This window comes from Carcharodon carcharias, chromosome 22, assembly GCF_017639515.1.
Source record: "Carcharodon carcharias isolate sCarCar2 chromosome 22, sCarCar2.pri, whole genome shotgun sequence".
In the NCBI taxonomy this organism is placed as follows: Eukaryota; Metazoa; Chordata; class Chondrichthyes; order Lamniformes; family Lamnidae; genus Carcharodon; species Carcharodon carcharias.
Window position 1 is genome coordinate 13,221,523 of NC_054488.1, and position 17,303 is coordinate 13,238,825.

A 17,303-nucleotide genomic window follows, 5' to 3' on the forward strand; every position below is an offset into this window, starting at 1 on the left:
TGTGGCTACATTTCAAAAGTACTTCATTGGTTGTAAAGAGCCTTTAATGCCCTGAGGTTATGAAAAGCTTTATATAAATATGATGTTTCCTTCCTTTCTTTTCTACACAAGACAAACAAAATCAGATATTTTCTAAGTCAACAGAGTAGCTGAATATGTTCTTTGTTACTCACACTGTCTAAAACTAAGTCTGTGTTTCGGGTTTTGTTTTTTCCATCACACAGGTATCGGAGCTGAGGCAGCAGCTGAGGATACGGGGCCTTCCAGTGTCTGGTACAAAAACAGCCCTCATGAAGAGGCTGAAACCTTTCCAAGACTCAAAGAGCAACAGCCTGCCAACCAGCAGCACCAGCACAAGCTTGTCCAGTTCTGTCAGTGAGATGACGACCGTGATGTTCCCAATGACTCCCGTGAGCACACACTCAAGCTTTCAGACTCAGACCACCTCCACTGTGCTACCGAATGGATTTTATCAGTTTGGCAGCACCAGCTCAACCCCTCCCATTTCTCCAGCGTCATCTGACCTCTCTGTAACCGGATCCGACTTGAGCGGGTTGCCTGACACCTTTAGTGACGTGCCTGTGCCTTCACCGCAGCTTGGTCTGCAGCCTTCGCCGGTTCAGCTCAGTGCCGAAGACAGTCTGATGAGTAGCATGAATGGAGGCAGCATACAGGTGGAGCTGGAAGGCTTTGACACCCAGAAGGACAAAATGCTCATGGAAAAGCAGAAAGTTATCGACGAGCTGACCTGGAAGCTTCATCTGGAGCAAAAGCAGGTGGAAGAATTGAAGATACAGCTTCAAAAACAGAAAAGGAACAATCAGCACAACCCACAGGCTTCCTCACAGCCGCTCTTCAGTGTGTCTGTAAAGCAGGAAAACCTGATGTCCAGTTGTCCATTTGCTGCACAACAGATGAACGATAAAAGTGCAACACCAATGATCTCTCCCGCATCCAGCAGCAGTTCCACGGAAAGCCTAAACACATCCGGTACAACACAGAAATCCGGCATTGTGAGCAGTCAGACCTGTGTGGAAACTGCGGAACACAATGCAGTGAGGTCACCACCATTCCTGAGTCCACAGTGCTCGCCTCAGCATTCTCCATTGGGAGGCCTAACCAACAGCCCTCAGCATGTCAGCCTTCCCCCATCTCCAAACAATCATTTCCTTCTGCCAGTGTCACCCGCCCCCCAAAATGGAGACGGGCGTAGTGTTTCGCCCCATCAGCTTCAGTCCATTCCGGCTTGCAACAGTCAACTCAAGATACAGGTAACAGTCAAAGCTGCTGGGAATCCCAGAGAATTTTCTAGTTTTGAAATATTAGTGCAGTTCCTGTCACATAATGTTCAAGATGGTGGTAGGCAAGCACCTGTACTGGCCAAACACCATTAACCATTTTGCATCATCATAACCATCAATTACAATGGCGTGGTTTAAAACACATTAAGTGTGCCAGTTATTTCAGGTAGTCTCAGCCACTCAATAGGAAATGCACACCTCATTCAACTGCCAGGATGCCAAAATCCCCTAAAGTGGGTGTGTTTGATCGGCTAGTGCAGAGGAAACTTTACTCTGCATCTAACTCACTATTCCAGACTTACCCTGGGAGTACTTGCTGGGACAATGTAGAGGGAAACATGTGTAAGGAAGGATATTCTTGCATTGGAGGCAATACAGCAAATACTCATTGGATTGATTCCGGGATGAGAGGGTTGTCCTAAGCTGAAATGTTGAGTAAATTGGGCCTTTACTCTCTGAAGTTTAGAATGCTGGAGGTGATTCCATTGAAACGTACAAGATCCTGAAGGGTCTTGGCATGGTAGACATTGAGAGATTGTTTGCCCCTGGCTGGGGAATCTAAAACACGAGGGCACAACCTCAGGTTAAGAGGTCACTAATTTCAGACTGAGATTGAGGAGAGATTTCTTCACTGTTGTGAATCTTTGAAACTCCCTACCTCAGAGGGGTGTGAAGCTCCATTGTTGACTATATTGAAGGCTGGGATGGCTAGACTTTGAATCAAGCGAAGTGGGGAGTCAACAGGAAAGGGGATAGAAGATCAGTCATGTTGCATGGATTGGGAGAGCAAGCTCAAAGGGCTATATGGTCCATTCCTGCTCCTATTTTTACATTCTTATGAACTTTGTTCCATCTCTAAGTAGCATAGGGTTATAACTTGCATTAATCAACATTGCCTGTAGTGACAAACGTGTGACTTTGTGGCGCCATAAATGAGACTTTGAAGTTTGAGAAGCACTATTCCTTTCACCATCCAGCTCATATAATAGGCAAACTGCATGAACAGCAAGGTGTCTGTAATAAGGTGTTGAGGTTGTAATATCAATGTGATAATTGTTCTTGCATCTTTCATCATTTGAATGAAAAGTAACATATGTTAGAATGCTAATGCTTGTACAGTATACAAGCTTTTACATAAAGCACATGTATTGATACCAATAAATTATTGAAAAGGAGGAGAATACCAGAGGAACAGCCAATACAACTGAAGGAACTGGTTTTAAATTTCTACCTTTTAGTAATAAATATTACAAATGTTAATATTTAATGAGCATAAATATTTAAATGTGTTAATTTGGAAGATCTGTGGGGTTAAAGTATGATTTTTGAATAACTTTAAATATCCTCACTATCCTTTTTGCTATAGGCCACAAATGGGCAGGAGCCTCAGCACCAAAATGGGAGCCCGCAATTCCAGCAGCAGCTCCAACAACATATAATACGACAGCAGATACTCAGAAAGGTATTCATCATTAACGATTTAATTACCCAAGAAACTACTCCAGGACATGTTTCAAATCAACCCGAGAATTAACTTGATGCATCATTAATGAGCAATGCCGGCTGGGATAAATTGAACATAATGGTGGGGGAGGGGTATCTCTATTATGGCATTGGAAAGGGGGAAAGACTGACCTTCCACTCCTTCATCCACCCTCAATTTTTAACAGTACAATATGAAGACAGGTGCATTTGCTATGTCAACAGTTAACAATATAACTTCCATGGCCATGGAAGTTTAAAAGGCCCAGTGTCATTGTGATTACTGATGAGAAGCTACAGTGAATTACTCAGAATTTTCCTTGTCAGCTTTAATTAGTAAATTTTTCATTCTACATTGGATGATGTGCTGGCTTTAGTCTTATTCCAGTTCTGGCTAGGCCATGCATAGACTGTCTGTGGACACCATAAGAAAAAGTCTTATTCTGGGTTTAGGCTATGCTTCCCATCCAAGTGAGCACCAACCACTTGTAAATGTGCGGCTGGGGAGGTTGAACATTATCTCTAGACCACAAAGAACTGTCCCGTCACCTTCATCACTCCCACCTCCTCTTCCCCCACCTCCACCTTTCAACTACACCCAACCCATTATAACCCTTCCTACCTTCACCTCTCTCTTGAAGCACTTTAAACCTTCAATCCAGATTTATTCTCACTACTTTAGGATTTCTTTAAAGTTAAAGTGGCAGTATAAAACTTGTCCTCAAAGCCACACAGACCTCCGTAATTATGAAGAAGCTGGTTTTCTCCTGTTTTGTAAGGGAGAATTCAAGAAGACCAGCTCTTAAATTCTTCCTTTTTCCAATTCTTGACTTGCTGGGAATATTACTCTTAGAAATGTAAGCAATTTGAAAGTTCAGGGTATTGATTTCCTCTGACTCTGGGGCAATAACTGATAGATGATCAGTGTAATAAATACACAAACCAGCTTGGTGAAATGGATATCTGCTGTGAGATGGATGGATGGGGAGATCCCATCCCCTCCCCCACCCCACCCTCAACCCCCTCCCTCCCGAACACTGAGTGCAGTTGCTATCAGATTATGTGATGTGGCCTCAGTAACTTGTAAGCTGGTTTAAAAACATAAGTATAAGTAACCAATAAAATTTGTAAATAATTGTGTGTTCCTGTTGGGTCTTTTTATTTAGATGAATGTTCCTAACTCTGCCAATCAAGTTGGTCAAAAGTTTGTCATCAATACTACTCCTTTCTGTAGTTCAAACTCAACCCTGAGCAAGATCAAACAACCTCCTTCTTACGAAGATGCAATGAAACAGGTGAGAAATAATTGAATATTATCATTAGGCAGCATGAGTATTTACTTCTAATAAGCTGAACTTGTTTTACTTAAATAAAGTACAAAGGACAATTCATGTGTCAATGAACCACTCCTGCACACTCAGTAAACGGCTTGATGCATCTGTCAAATCATTTATGACTCTGTAGAAGGCATTGGACAGTTGTAGTTTTACATTTCATGTTTTTCCTGAACTGAGTGATTTATTTTTTTAAGGATTTTCCAGCTAATTTGAGTAGATGTTTATTAGCAGTAGTTTCAATGTCACCATCACAAACTTTTTGGGGGGAACTGCATTTTGAAAACTCTATTGATTTTTATATTGACAGTTATTTCTATCAATTAGAGGTATGTCAAATGAAAATTGTTACATTCGAAATAATAACTTGGCACACATAAACTTGCGAATTAGGAGTAGGAGTAGGCCATTCGGCCCCTCAAGCCTGCTCCGCCATCAATAAGATCATGGCTGATCTAATTGTGGCCTCTGCTTTCTGCCTACCCCCAATAACCTTTGACTCCGTTGTTAGTCAAGAATCTATCTTCCTCTGCCTTCATTGATCAATATGAAAATATTGTTCCATCTACTTTTAGATAATTGTGTTATTCTAATGTTACTTTTTAAGTTTTATATATTATACTGACTTTAGAAAAGTCAGAGATTATTGATTTTTAACAGTTTGTATTAGCACAAGCATCATTTTAAATTGATTTATCCGTTCTATATTCTGGTCAATACGGGACTATGAGCTAATTATTTTTAAGCAATCCTTTTGTTTGAGACTTAGTTTATGTAGTTTAATCTTGTATACCTGCAGCAAATGTCTAGAAACCAGATGGATGACCTACTGGACGTGCTCATTGAGAGTGGAGGTGAGACTTGTTACCTTGACAATTGATCTTCTAAAATTATTCAGTCATCGAGCATGAACTGCCTTTTCGTTATTGTAAAATTCGGCTAATATCTGTTTCCAGAATTCACTCTTTCTCATTAAAAAGCTAATGGTCTCTGTTATGATCCAAACTGAGGTTACCCCTGGACAAGCCTGACCCCAGAATGGAAACCGGCTTGATAGATCCTAACTTTTATTTTTTGTTTGTTTAGATACGTGGAGAGTAGCTACTGAACAGAGGCACAGGGGTCAGCTGATGAACTTTTAACAAAAGAATAAAACATTTATTCAACAAAAGAATAAAACATTTATTCAACAAGAAAAGATGAACTATATTACAATACTCTTTTACGCACAGCTATACCTTTACAGACGTATACAGATTTGTAAGGATAACACAAGTCACAAAAGTTATCTTATACTCTAATGTACACAGTAAGTACAGAGTCCATGTAAATCTATGGCACCCTGTGATCAGACACACCACACTCTGAAATCAAGTAGCAAATGCCACCTCAACCAGACGTTATGGGTCTCCCCTCAACAACCCCCCCCCACCCCCCCACCCCGCCCCCCAAGACACTTGTCACACCGCGAACCAACCAATCTCACTGAACTCCGTCTTTCACATGAACGTTTCCAGTCCCCGCTCTCCAAGAACTCGCCTTGGAATCTTTTCCCAAACCAACGCTTTCTCTCAACAACCCTCAACAAGGGTTCACCTCCAGTGTTTGAAACTCTCCTCCTGATGTTCCTCTTCCCAGGGTTACCACACGCATTCAAGCTGTCTTCCATGCACTCTGTCTCATCAACTCAGCCGTCGACAGTACACCACTTCTTCACATGCCCATAGCAAAGAGTTACAGACCTTCAGTCGTTTCTTTGAGCCTTCTTGCCCCTTGCAAACTGTTCTCACTTTAAATCTGCTTTCTGCAGCTTTTGGTCCTTTTAGATTTGAACCATGGAGCCTTTCTCTCTGCCCCTTACTCTTACCTTCACTTAACAGGACCTTTTCCCTGATCCCTGCCCTTCCTTTGACTAGAAGGTCTTCTTTGGACTTTCCCCTCTTCCACTATGCTGGATTTTTGGAGTTTTCTTTAGCTCGGGAAGGCCTACCTATCCCCTTTGCTCCAGTCTCTCCTGGCAGAAACTTTCAGAACCAACTGCACTCAAACAGTTTCCAAAACAACCTGCTGTTTCTCCTCTGTGTGTGTGTCTGTGGGAGGGACCTGCCTCTTTGGGCCCCTGTTGCTGGGCGACAGTCCAATCCTTCTACCTTTGTATGTTTACCTTCTCTTTAGGGTCATTAGAAATGCAAGCACCTTTTGAAAGTGAAACTAAAACTCCATTTGACCTTTCTTAAGATACAAATACAGGAATACAAATCAAATTTAAACTTCAAAGCTAAAACTCATCCCTAACACCCACAAATATCAATATAATTTACTTAAACTATCTCTATTTCCTAACATTTCTGATTGGATAATGGGTAACTGGTGCGATAAATCTTTCTTCCTTCATCTTAATTTAAGACAAAGATTAGCATAACTTGGAATGTTTGCTTGCTTTTGTTGTGGATTACACCAAAGGTGGCATTTTCAACATGGCAGATTTGCAAACAGTCCTCATCCTGGATGGACATTGTACACCTGAACATCATTGTGATTTAAATGTAATCAAATATCATCTGACACCGGAGAGAACACGTTGATTTTTCCGCACAGTGCACCTTGTATTGTATCTTTGCTGCGGCTAGAATAAACTGTAGTTTAGGAGAAAGCTACCCTACATTTACAGACATTCTCAAGCATATCACCTACCATTAAAGGTGCCTACAGAGATATCTGATCAGGCTGAAAGATTAATAGGCTAGCAGTCCAGCTACTGTAAAGTATCTTGTACTTATTGAGCATTTTCTGTATGCACATTATAATATTGTCAAAGTACCTATTTATCGATATCTACATAAAAGTTCTGGCATCTAGCATGTATTCATCTCACTTTTGATGCCACATTTCAAAGTCTGGAAAAAGAGGAAGATATCATTTTCTGTTGGTTTTACTAACTACATGAGGGAATTGAATATATACCTGGGGAAGCAAAATTGTCTAAGCTATGGGTAAAGAGCAGAGAAATAGAACAAACTGATAGTTCATTCAAAGTGCCTGCATAGGCATGAATGACTGAATGGCCTCCATTTTTGCTTACAATATTTAATAATTGAAAATCCTCACCTCCCGCCAGGTCAACCACTGGAGTTTTATGAACTGCTGTCAATCTACAGAATCTTCCATCAACAATTAACTTATAATTAAACTTTGGGAAGTGCCTATTCTGCACAAAAAGTATCAGACAATGTCTTTAAAAGCGCGGGCCAAGTTAAACTCTGGTCCCTTGTCATTAAAAATTCCAATCATGCTCCAGACCAATTGAAGACCTTGAGTGGGCAATTAATACCCACTTAAGGGTCTCATCCTGCTGCTGCTGGTATTCGACTAGTGGCAGGTGAGCCAGTCACCACACAGGAAGCCCGAAAAGCAAACCCTGTCAAGTTTGCTTCTGGGCTCCCGAGGGGAGCAGCATTGGCCAGGGAGGCGTGTGCCTCGTTGAAAAGCACTCAGCACCTGATTGAGTGACATGGAATAGGGGAGGTGGGGGGGGGCGGGAGGCCTGCTGAGAACTATCCCCAGTCTTTTCTTCTAAACACCCCCGCCCCCCCCCCATCGTGAGGCACCCTCTCTAGAACCCACATCCCATCCTCACATACATGTGGCCTGGTTCCTTCACTGATCCTGGGCCTCTGGTGGGTGCAGTGCCAGCAGCTCTCAGGATCTCAAGATTTCTTCTCCTGGAGCCCTTGATCCCAGGGAAGGCCCTGAAATGGTCACTTAAGTGCCTGACTGACACTTAATATAGCGGGCCTTCCCCAATGGAGGCAACATGAGGCTCTTGCCAGCTCTTCAGCCAGCAGGCAAGACCCCTGTTGCTTGGATTAAAGTGTGCCCTATGTATGAATGATGCCATGAGAGCTGACCTAATTGTAGAAATTGTACTTGTCTATTTAAGAAGTATCTAGTATCTTAACAGTGTAAATGGTAATCATCAAAATTGTTACAGACCATCTCTTATACAGGTTGGTTTCCAAAATCAACCATGTTTGTAGTTTCACTCCTCTCAAAATCATTCTTCTAAAAGACAATTTTTTTTAATATTTCTGTCTGAAAAAAGAGACTTTTTTGTCAAAACTTTTTGTCTTGCACTCATCAGGACAAATTGCAAGAAAATACCAATGTCAGAGCTAGCAACATATTTATACTGTATGAGAAGGAAGTGCTGATTGGTTGGGAATTGGACCCTGGTAGAAATGTTGCCATAGAGAATGTACCAGTGGATGGTAAGTGACAGTTAACTGCCAAGCTTTGTTTGAAATTTAAACCAGACAACTTGACTCCGATGCACCACCCACTGGTGCATTCTCCATGGCAATGCCTCTACCAATCACAGTCGACTTGCCAACCAATCAGCACTCTCTTCTCTTACAATATAAATATGTTGTTTCCCCCTGACATTGGTATTCTCTTGCGAATTGTCCTGGTGAGTGCAAGATGAAAAGCTTTGACAAAAAATCTCTTTTTTTCAGCAATACTCAAGTTCTGTACTACCAAACGACATTTTTTTTGGCTTTCCTTATTGTTCTTGTTTCATATTTTCTATAAGCGCTAAGCAATAAGCATATTTCCTGGTATATTTTCTTATTAGAACTGTTCTCTTTGCAGAAATGCCACCAAATGCCAAAAATGATCATCATTGTACTCAGAAATCATTGCCTCAGATCACAGTTTCATCAGGAGCTTCCACTGTGACAGTGCCTCGGACTTCAACAAGTCCTTTTAACCACATGTCTCCTCCCCAGCTTTCGTTTGACCATTGCACAAGCAACAGTGACAGTCAACTTGAGGCCCTGCTGAATTCTCGCAGCTCCTTGAGTAGAGGCAGCGATCTTGCATTGCTTAAAATTGGCAGTGAAGATTCCCAGCTAGACAACGTGACTGAGGGCTTTACCGGCAACTCGAGGGAGGATATGCTGAACACTCGAGACATTCTGGAGAACCCTCTGTCCCCGATGGACACCCAGATGTCACCATCACCCACACATGGCCACGTTATGAACTTAGGTCTAACAGAAACTCCCTTGGAGAACATGGACTGGTTGGATCTCACACCACCCAGCTCAGCAACAGGTTTTGGATCTGCTGGCTCCTCCACCCCAAGCATCTTCTCTGCAGACTTCCTGGACGTTACAGACCTGAACTTAAATGCAACAATGAACTTGCAATGGTAATATGCTCGGTGGACTACAAACTATCAGTACATTTGACGCCAGTTGAATTGGGGTGTTAAATAAAAAGCAAGCATACTGCTAAGGTATACCAGCCAAAGAAGTCATGTTGGCAAAGGTAAAGTCAATGGAAGAATCCAATTGATCAACCATAAGATGATTACTCTGTGGTTGTTGCATGTAGTAATATCCTGGTTGCTGAAAGAGTTAAAAGCTTTATAAGGTTGTGCATTTACTGCGTTTTACTGGAAGCAAAGTGAACATGAAGTCCGTTGCCAAAGAGTCGAAGTCTAAATCTTACTGAATTGACAGGTAGAGTCCAAAGGATAGATATAATATTGGCCAACTCTTGTACTGACCTTGTGCACACAACCTGCGTTATATCTTTTGTATATAGCTTACATTTGCTTATATCTTTTGCAAGATTTTTTTTATAATTTTTATCAAAAGAAAGAATTCTTTACCAGACAAGCAATATTTGCTATCCTGAACAATGGAAAGTATTACAATACTGGCGTCTTTCCTGAATCACAATTGCAAGGTCACACTACTTTGTGCTAGTATTTGATTCTTTGTATTGTGAATATATCTTATTGTTCACTTTGCACAGTTAAAAGTAGAGGCATTTGTCACTGTTTGCCTGTTTTTTTTTAGATGTCTTCTAGGTGTTAAAATGTTAGAAGCCATTCCATGCAGATGTTTGGTAGTATTTTTAAAAATTAGTAAGTTTATGAAATTATGAAGTGTACTGCTTTGCATTTCAGATGCTTTTTAATAGACTTGGCAGTGTTTGAGGGTGTTGGAGGGAGGGCATCTTGTTTTGCTTGGTATTTAATGAAGCAACATTTCCACCATCCATCACCCCCAAAAAAAGATACCACTTTGCAAAATGCAGTAAATTATGCAATTACATGAAGAAAAGAAAACAAAGAGATGACTTCATTGCTTGTGCTGAAGTTGAGACTCCCTACAAACATAGGAAGATGTTAAACCTGAGTTCAAATGCACAGTAGTAAGCCAGCATCAGGCTTGGCATTATATTCAGTTCTTTTGCAGCTAACTTAGGTACTGACCAATGTGACTTTATTTTTAATATTTTCAGCACATAACCCATAGACCCACATTTGAAAGGAAATAAGTAAATGAAATATTGATTTAAAAGGGAACAAAAGTGAATTGAAAATAGGTGACATCAGTTTCATCCCTTGTCTTAGTGTAAAGAAAATAGTTTATTTTTGGTAACTTTTATTCAAAGCAAGGAAGTGCTCAGAAAAAGTATTTTCATACCATTTTGTATCTTATCGTGTCCCTTTCTGCAATGATATTTAAATGAAAAGTACTTCACTTTACTCCTTTGGCACTGCTTGCTTTTCTGAAATCTCTGGCCAATTCAGTATTCTGGCATGTGAGGGAGATCTTTGTCAAAGGATTTGCTTGCTACCCTATATAGTAATAGTATGGCTGGTTTTAAATGAATATTGTCATGTTTCCCTCTACTTATTCACTATTTCCAAAAATACAAAAAAAATCTGCAAAGTACTGTGCAACTAATTGATATTTAATACTTGAAATATTTTGTCCTGTCATTCCTTATTATATCTAGCTAGCCTCCTTGCTAACTACTTGCACAGACTCCACCAAACAACCAATAAAATTCAGAGATCGTTTGTAAGTAACTGATGACAGGAATCAAAATGATTGAAGGAGATGAACAATCATCTTAAAAGTAAACCAACCCAACAACTGCACTTCACAGTCCAAGTTTCTTATTTCTGCTCCCTGTGAATCAATAATTATATTATATTTCCTTAAATGCCTTTGAGTTAAATAATCCCTGTGACGTATAAGTGATTGTTCTGATCTATCTTGAGTAGATCCCATTCCAGTGCTAGTACACCTCCTTGAGTGAGCAGTGACTCTATGATATGACAGTGGTTGCTTGCAAACTGGATGAGGTACATGGGCTTGACAACCCTTGCATACTGGCATAGCTGATCACAACAGTACATGTTTGACACTTAAACTTCTAATTCTGTACTGATGGTTTGAGCAACATACCTGCCAGTTTATTTGTGCTTGGCAATCATTCTTACCCTGCATGATGGAAGAGATTTTCCATTGATTTTGTAATCTGCGAATGGCAAAATTATGAATCAGATACTGATTTTTTTCGAGCAAATTGAAATTAATGATGATCAACATTGAAATATAGTACCATACCGGAGTAAGCTTTGGTTTCATTTAATCCTGAGAATCTCAAGCTCACTTTTCTCCAGCCTGCTTCTCATATGGTGATGTTCTGAAGATGCAGATACTTAAATCCAAAATGTCACAATGTTAGGAGGGGGGAAAAGAAACTTGTTTTCTATTTTTGAAGCAAGATTATGGCACTTTTCTTCAGCTATCAACAGGACGCAGTTCATCCCTTGATACATGACAGGCTAAGAACCTAACAAGCTGAAAGAATCGAAAACAAAGAGAGTTCTTGCCTTGAGCAGCAGTACTGGAGACATCATGATCTCCTCCTCCTGCAAAACCCACCATCTACAAGGCACAAGTCAGGAGTGTGATGGAATACTCTCCACTTGCCTGGATGAGTGCAGCTCCAACAACACTCAAGAAGCTTGACACCAACGAGGACAAAGCAGCCCACTTGATTGACATCACATCCACAAACATTTAGTCCCTCCACCACCAACACACAGTAGCAGCTGTGTGTACCATCTACAAGGTGCACTGCCGGAACTCACCAAGCCTCCTTAAACAACACCTTCCAAACCCACGACCACTACCATCTAGAACGACAAGGGCAGCAGACACATGGGAACACCACCACCTGGAAGTTCCCCTCCAAGCCACTCACTGTCCTGATTTGGAAATATATCGCCGTTCCTTCACTGTCACTGGGTCAAAATCCTGGAACTCCCTCCCTAACAGCACTGTGGATGTACCTACACTACATGGACTGCAGCAATTCAAGCAGGCAGCTCACCACCACCTTCTCAAGGGCATTTAGGGATAGGCAATAAATGCTAGCCTTGCCAGTGATGCCACATCCCATAAATGAATTTTTTAAAAAAGAAATACAACAATCAAGTCAGTCACCTCAAGCAACATGATGGATCAATTTATACATTTAAAATTTTGATGCTTTTCAAGGTTTGCAAATATATTGATTTTTGAAAACTATTTTAAAGCAGTAGCCCTTCTGTTATTGATCATTACAGTTAACTCCTGAAATATCAAAATCATTCAGCAAGTGGAGCCAAAGTAGGTAAATGTCAAATTTACTCCTACAAGTTCAGAACCCAACGAAAATTGCAAATTATGGCCCAGATTTTGTGATCCATGACTGAGTGAGGATGTTCGCTGCAGAATTCGAAGAAAGTTGCCTGTGTCATGGCTTTCCCTTTCCAGCCAACAGTTCAAATCTGCCATCAAGTCAAGGGGATGTCTTGGCATGCAACAGCAGTGGTATTATCAAACAAGTAGATAGCCAGTAACATTGAAGTATTCACACACATCCAGCGAGGATGGTTAAACGCGCCTAATATTTTCAGATAGCAGAATAAATGATTGTAATTGGATTAAGATAGAAACTAAAACCCAGGTAAAGAAACTTATTTTAAAAAATTTTAAATGTGCATTTTTTTTATAATGGAAAAAAATTGACATTCCACAAAATATAAGATTAGCTTCTCAGGACCATTGAGGGCTGTTTAGCAGTAAAGTAGTCATTCGGTAGTACAGAACTTGAGTATTGCTGAAAAAAGAGACAGACCGAAGCTTTTCATCTTGCACTCATAAGGACACTTCGCACAAATGCCAATATAAGGGGAAATGAACAATTTATACTGCATGTGAAGAGAGTGCTGATTGGTTGGCAAGTGGCATTACCATGGAGAATGCACCAGTGATGGTGACTGACAGTTAACTGCCAAGCATTGTTGGTAATTTAAACCAGGCAGCTTGACACTGATTGGTCAAAGCATTGCCCTGAGGAATCAGTCAGCAAATGGCTGTCATTTAATTTGTTTAGCTGAAACAGGCGCAATGCGTGTTTCTGTCTGCAAAGAACAGTGTATTAAGATGTAGTTTCCAGTACACGCAAATGTGCCACATTGTGAGCCTGACTGACGGTCTTAAATTGGTTGTCAGCATAATTCTTAGCACTCTGAGGATTATTTAGCAAATGTTGTCCAGTCACGGAATCCCATCTAATGTTGGACATTGTGTTTTGAGTTTTGCAAGCAATGGCTGGTTGGGTATGTTCTGCTCCCTGCCCATTGCGAACAGCTGACTGATTCCTCAAGGCAATGCCTTGACCAATCAGGGTCAAGCTGCCTGGTATAAATTTCAAACAATGCTTGGCAGTCAATTGTCAGTCACCATGACTGGGTGCATTCTCCATGGCAATGCCACTTGCCAACTAATCAGCACTCTCTTCATATGCAGTATAACATGTTGCTTTCCCCTTATATTGATATTCGTGCAAAGTGTCCTGATGAGTACAAGATGAAAAGCTTTGACATCTCTTTTTTTTAGCCGTAATTGTGAAATTACACCATTAAAAACCCTGTTACACCTCATTCAACAGGATGTAACCTTTTCAAGGGTTTTTTTACAGTGAGACCAACAATGTATGATTGGAAGTTCTTGTTAATTCAGTGGATTTCCATTGACTGTAGTCTGCGGGTGTCTCAACAGTGCACCCTCTAGAAAAGCATAAAATCACTGACAACAACTTCTGGATCGCCACATTGCTCTGCGTATGTGCAGACTCCAGAAGTTGCTGTCAGTTCCAGTGGAGTAATGATGGCAAAAGCTGGCAGCTCCAGCATTATTACTATTGCAAAATCCGGGCCTTTGTATTTTGACCATAAGACATAGGAGCAGAAATTAGGCCATTCGGCCCATCGAGTCTGCTCCGCCATTCGATCATGGCTGATAAGTTTCTCAACCCCATTCTCCCGCCTTCTCCCCGTAACCTTTGATCCCCTTACCAATCAAGAACCTATCCATCTCAGTCTTAAATACACTCAATGACCTGGCCTCCACAGCCTTCTGTGGCAATGAATTCCATAGATTCACCACTCTCTGGCTAAAGAAGTTTCTCCTCATCCCAGTTCTAAAAGGTCTTCCCTTTACTCTGCGGCTGTGCCCTCGGGTCCTAGTCTCTCCTACTAATGGAAACATCTTCCCCACTCTATCCAGGCCTTTCAGTATTCTGTAAGTTTCAATCAGATCCCCGCCTTATCCTTCTAAACTCCATCGAGTATAGACCCAGAGTCCTCAAACGTTTCTCTTTTGTTAAACCTTTCATTCCTGGGATCATTCTTGTGAACCTCCTCCGGACCCTCTCCAGGGCCAGCACATCCTTCCTGAGATACGGGGCCCAAAATTGCTCACAATATTCTAAATGTGGTCTGATCAGAGCCTTATTTAAGGAAACTGTTTAGAAATGGTTGAAACAAGAGTGACTTGAGATACCTCTAAGAATATTAAAATTATCATATTGACAGCAAAATACAGGAAATACGATTGATTCTTTATAGTTACATGTTTGTAACAGCTACAATATTTTGGGACAGGTAGATGTCTCACATGCACATGCCCATCACCATAATTAAGAGACTTCAAACCAAACTACTGAGAAGTCCACATAATTAATTTCCATTGCTGATGCGGAGTGCACAGTCCAACCCTGTAAGGACACATCCCTAGTTATTGAAGCTCAAAGAACCTAGATGGGGATTGAGGTAAGCCAAATCTGTATAAAGGTACTGCTCGAGTTAAAACAAAAACAAATTTGAAACCACGAAAAGCACTATTAAGCTTCCTATAGTGAATCCAATCAGAATCAGACTAACCAAGTATTCGATTGCAGAGTCAATTTGAGCTGAAGAAGAAGGTGGCCCTGGCTACTAACAGGCCTACACTTTTTACCCACATCAGTGAGTCAGACTCAGGAGAGGTGGTGGCATAGCCATCATGTCACTGGAAAGTAATCCAGTAACCCAGGCTAATGCTCTAGGGGCATGGGTTCAATTCCCGCTATGGTAGGACCAGGGTGTCCTGGAGGGAATGGCCCCTACAGAATGCTGACAAGGAGGGTGAGGGGAAGATGTGCTTGGTGGTGGCCACGCTAGAGTTGGCAGAAATGGAGAAGCAGAGCTTCACTTGCACCTCCTTCAATTTGGTCTACTGCATTTGCTATTGCAATGCGGTCTCCTCTACGTTGGAGACTAAATGCAGACTGGGTGATCTCTTTGCAGAACACCTTCGGTCTGTCCGCAAGTATGGCCCCGACCCAACTGTCACTTGCCATTTCAACACACCACACTGCTCTCATGCCCACATGTCCATCCTTGGCCTGCTGCAATGTTCCAGTGAAGCCCAACGCAAACTGGAGGAACAGCACCTCATCTTCCGACTAGGCACTTTACAGCCTTCTGGACTTAACATTGAGTTCAACAACTTCAGACCATGAACTCTCTCCTCTATCTTTGTCCCTTTTTCCATCCTTTCTCCCCAGCCACTGCCCCTTCCCTCCACCCCACCACCAAAAGGGCTATCTGTTACATGTTTCATGTTGTTCTTTCACAGAGTGCTGATCCTTGTTCTGACTATTAACACATTCTGCTTTCTTACCTTTATGCCACCATCACCATCAACACCTCCTTTAGCCCTTGCCACTACCATTAACACTCCCTTTGTCTTTTTGTCCATGACATCTTTGTCAATCCCTCCTTAGCCACCACCTATTGCTGGCCTCCTACCCAGCTTCACCCGCTCCAACCCTTTACACTCTACAAATTTCATCACATTTCTACTTCTCTTTAGCTCTGAAGAAAGGTCATACAGACTCAAAACATCAACTCTGTTTCTCTCTCCACAGATGCTGTCAGACCTGCTGAGTTTTTCCAGCATCTTCTGCTTATATTATTATTTTAAAAAAAGACTGGCTGGTAAAGTAGCTACAGCACTTTGGTCTACTATAGGCCTGCCTGACTCAGGTATGACGTTACCAAGACTGCCACTTACCACTCCCTCCTCAGTACACTGCCTCCCTCCAGCCCTTCCCCCACTCTCCCTTTTGCAAAAGGCCTGTCATCTTTTGGAAGCATGGTGGCTCAAGGAAACCTAAACAGGCTTGATGCCTAGTTTTTTGTTACAACTGGGATCCATTTATCCAACCCCACTCCATAAAAAGCACAAAGATACAATCATTTTCCAATGGGACTGAACTTCATTTTCCGACTGTACATGACTAAGTTATGGCTCTTGAATTGGAAATGAGTTCTCCACCCACCCAAAAGTCATTTTCTCCTTCTCTTTTGGTACTCACACCAGTGGCAGATGCCATTCCAGTGAGAGACAATCTATATTCAGAACAATGATGCTACAAACCAGGTATAGGAAGTACTTTAGGCAGCACCAATTATCTTTCTCTGGTATTTTTTCCTTCTTAATTAAAAGATGGCCTGGCCTAATTAGGAGTTCTCCGCACAGTCTGTGTACACATCTCATTAGTGTTACTTAATCAAAAATTGACAATTGTAGTGTGGCAATATGGCTTGTGTAAAACTGCAGCTTTCAAGCTACTCTTGAGTGCATCAGGGTGAAGAGGCACGATCAGGATTTCAATTTTCATATCCATTTTTAAAAATTTTACCTGTGAAACTCTTCACCAGCGGTTTACACAATTACTTCAAGAGCAAAATTTTATGCCAGTGGGATTTTACAGTCCCGCTGAAGCCAATGAACTTTAGAGCAGCTTGCCACATTTTATGGGCGTGCCCCCTGCTGCGACAGAGCCATAAAATTCCACCCCAAATCTGAAGTCCTAACATGTTAAAAGAAGACAAAATCTGCCCTCATAAGACCTGACCAATATCTTTTGTATAAATCCAAATTGTTCATAAACTGAGCGTATTCTTAAATTTTAAATAGACGAATTTGCTTAAAGTCTA

The 17,303-nt window shown here is 41.4% G+C and overlaps 1 protein-coding gene across 4 annotated transcripts in view; it reads left to right on the forward strand.

Moving 5' to 3' along the window:
- Positions 1-11,973, forward strand: part of LOC121293740 (myocardin-like) — a 111,310-nt gene extending 99,337 nt beyond the window's left edge. For 3 of the 4 annotated variants that reach the window (XM_041216994.1, XM_041216991.1, XM_041216995.1), the window contains 5 exons: positions 225-1,271; positions 2,668-2,763; positions 3,950-4,078; positions 4,896-4,971; positions 8,768-11,973. In XM_041216994.1, coding sequence (XP_041072928.1) covers positions 225-1,271; positions 2,668-2,763; positions 3,950-4,078; positions 4,896-4,971; positions 8,768-9,333 — 1,914 coding nt within the window. In that variant the 3' untranslated portion in view covers positions 9,334-11,973. The remainder of the gene's footprint in view (positions 1-224; positions 1,272-2,667; positions 2,764-3,949; positions 4,079-4,895; positions 4,972-8,767) is intronic. The other variant, XM_041216992.1, reaches the window with a different exon arrangement.
- Positions 11,974-17,303: the final 5,330 nt, after the last annotated feature.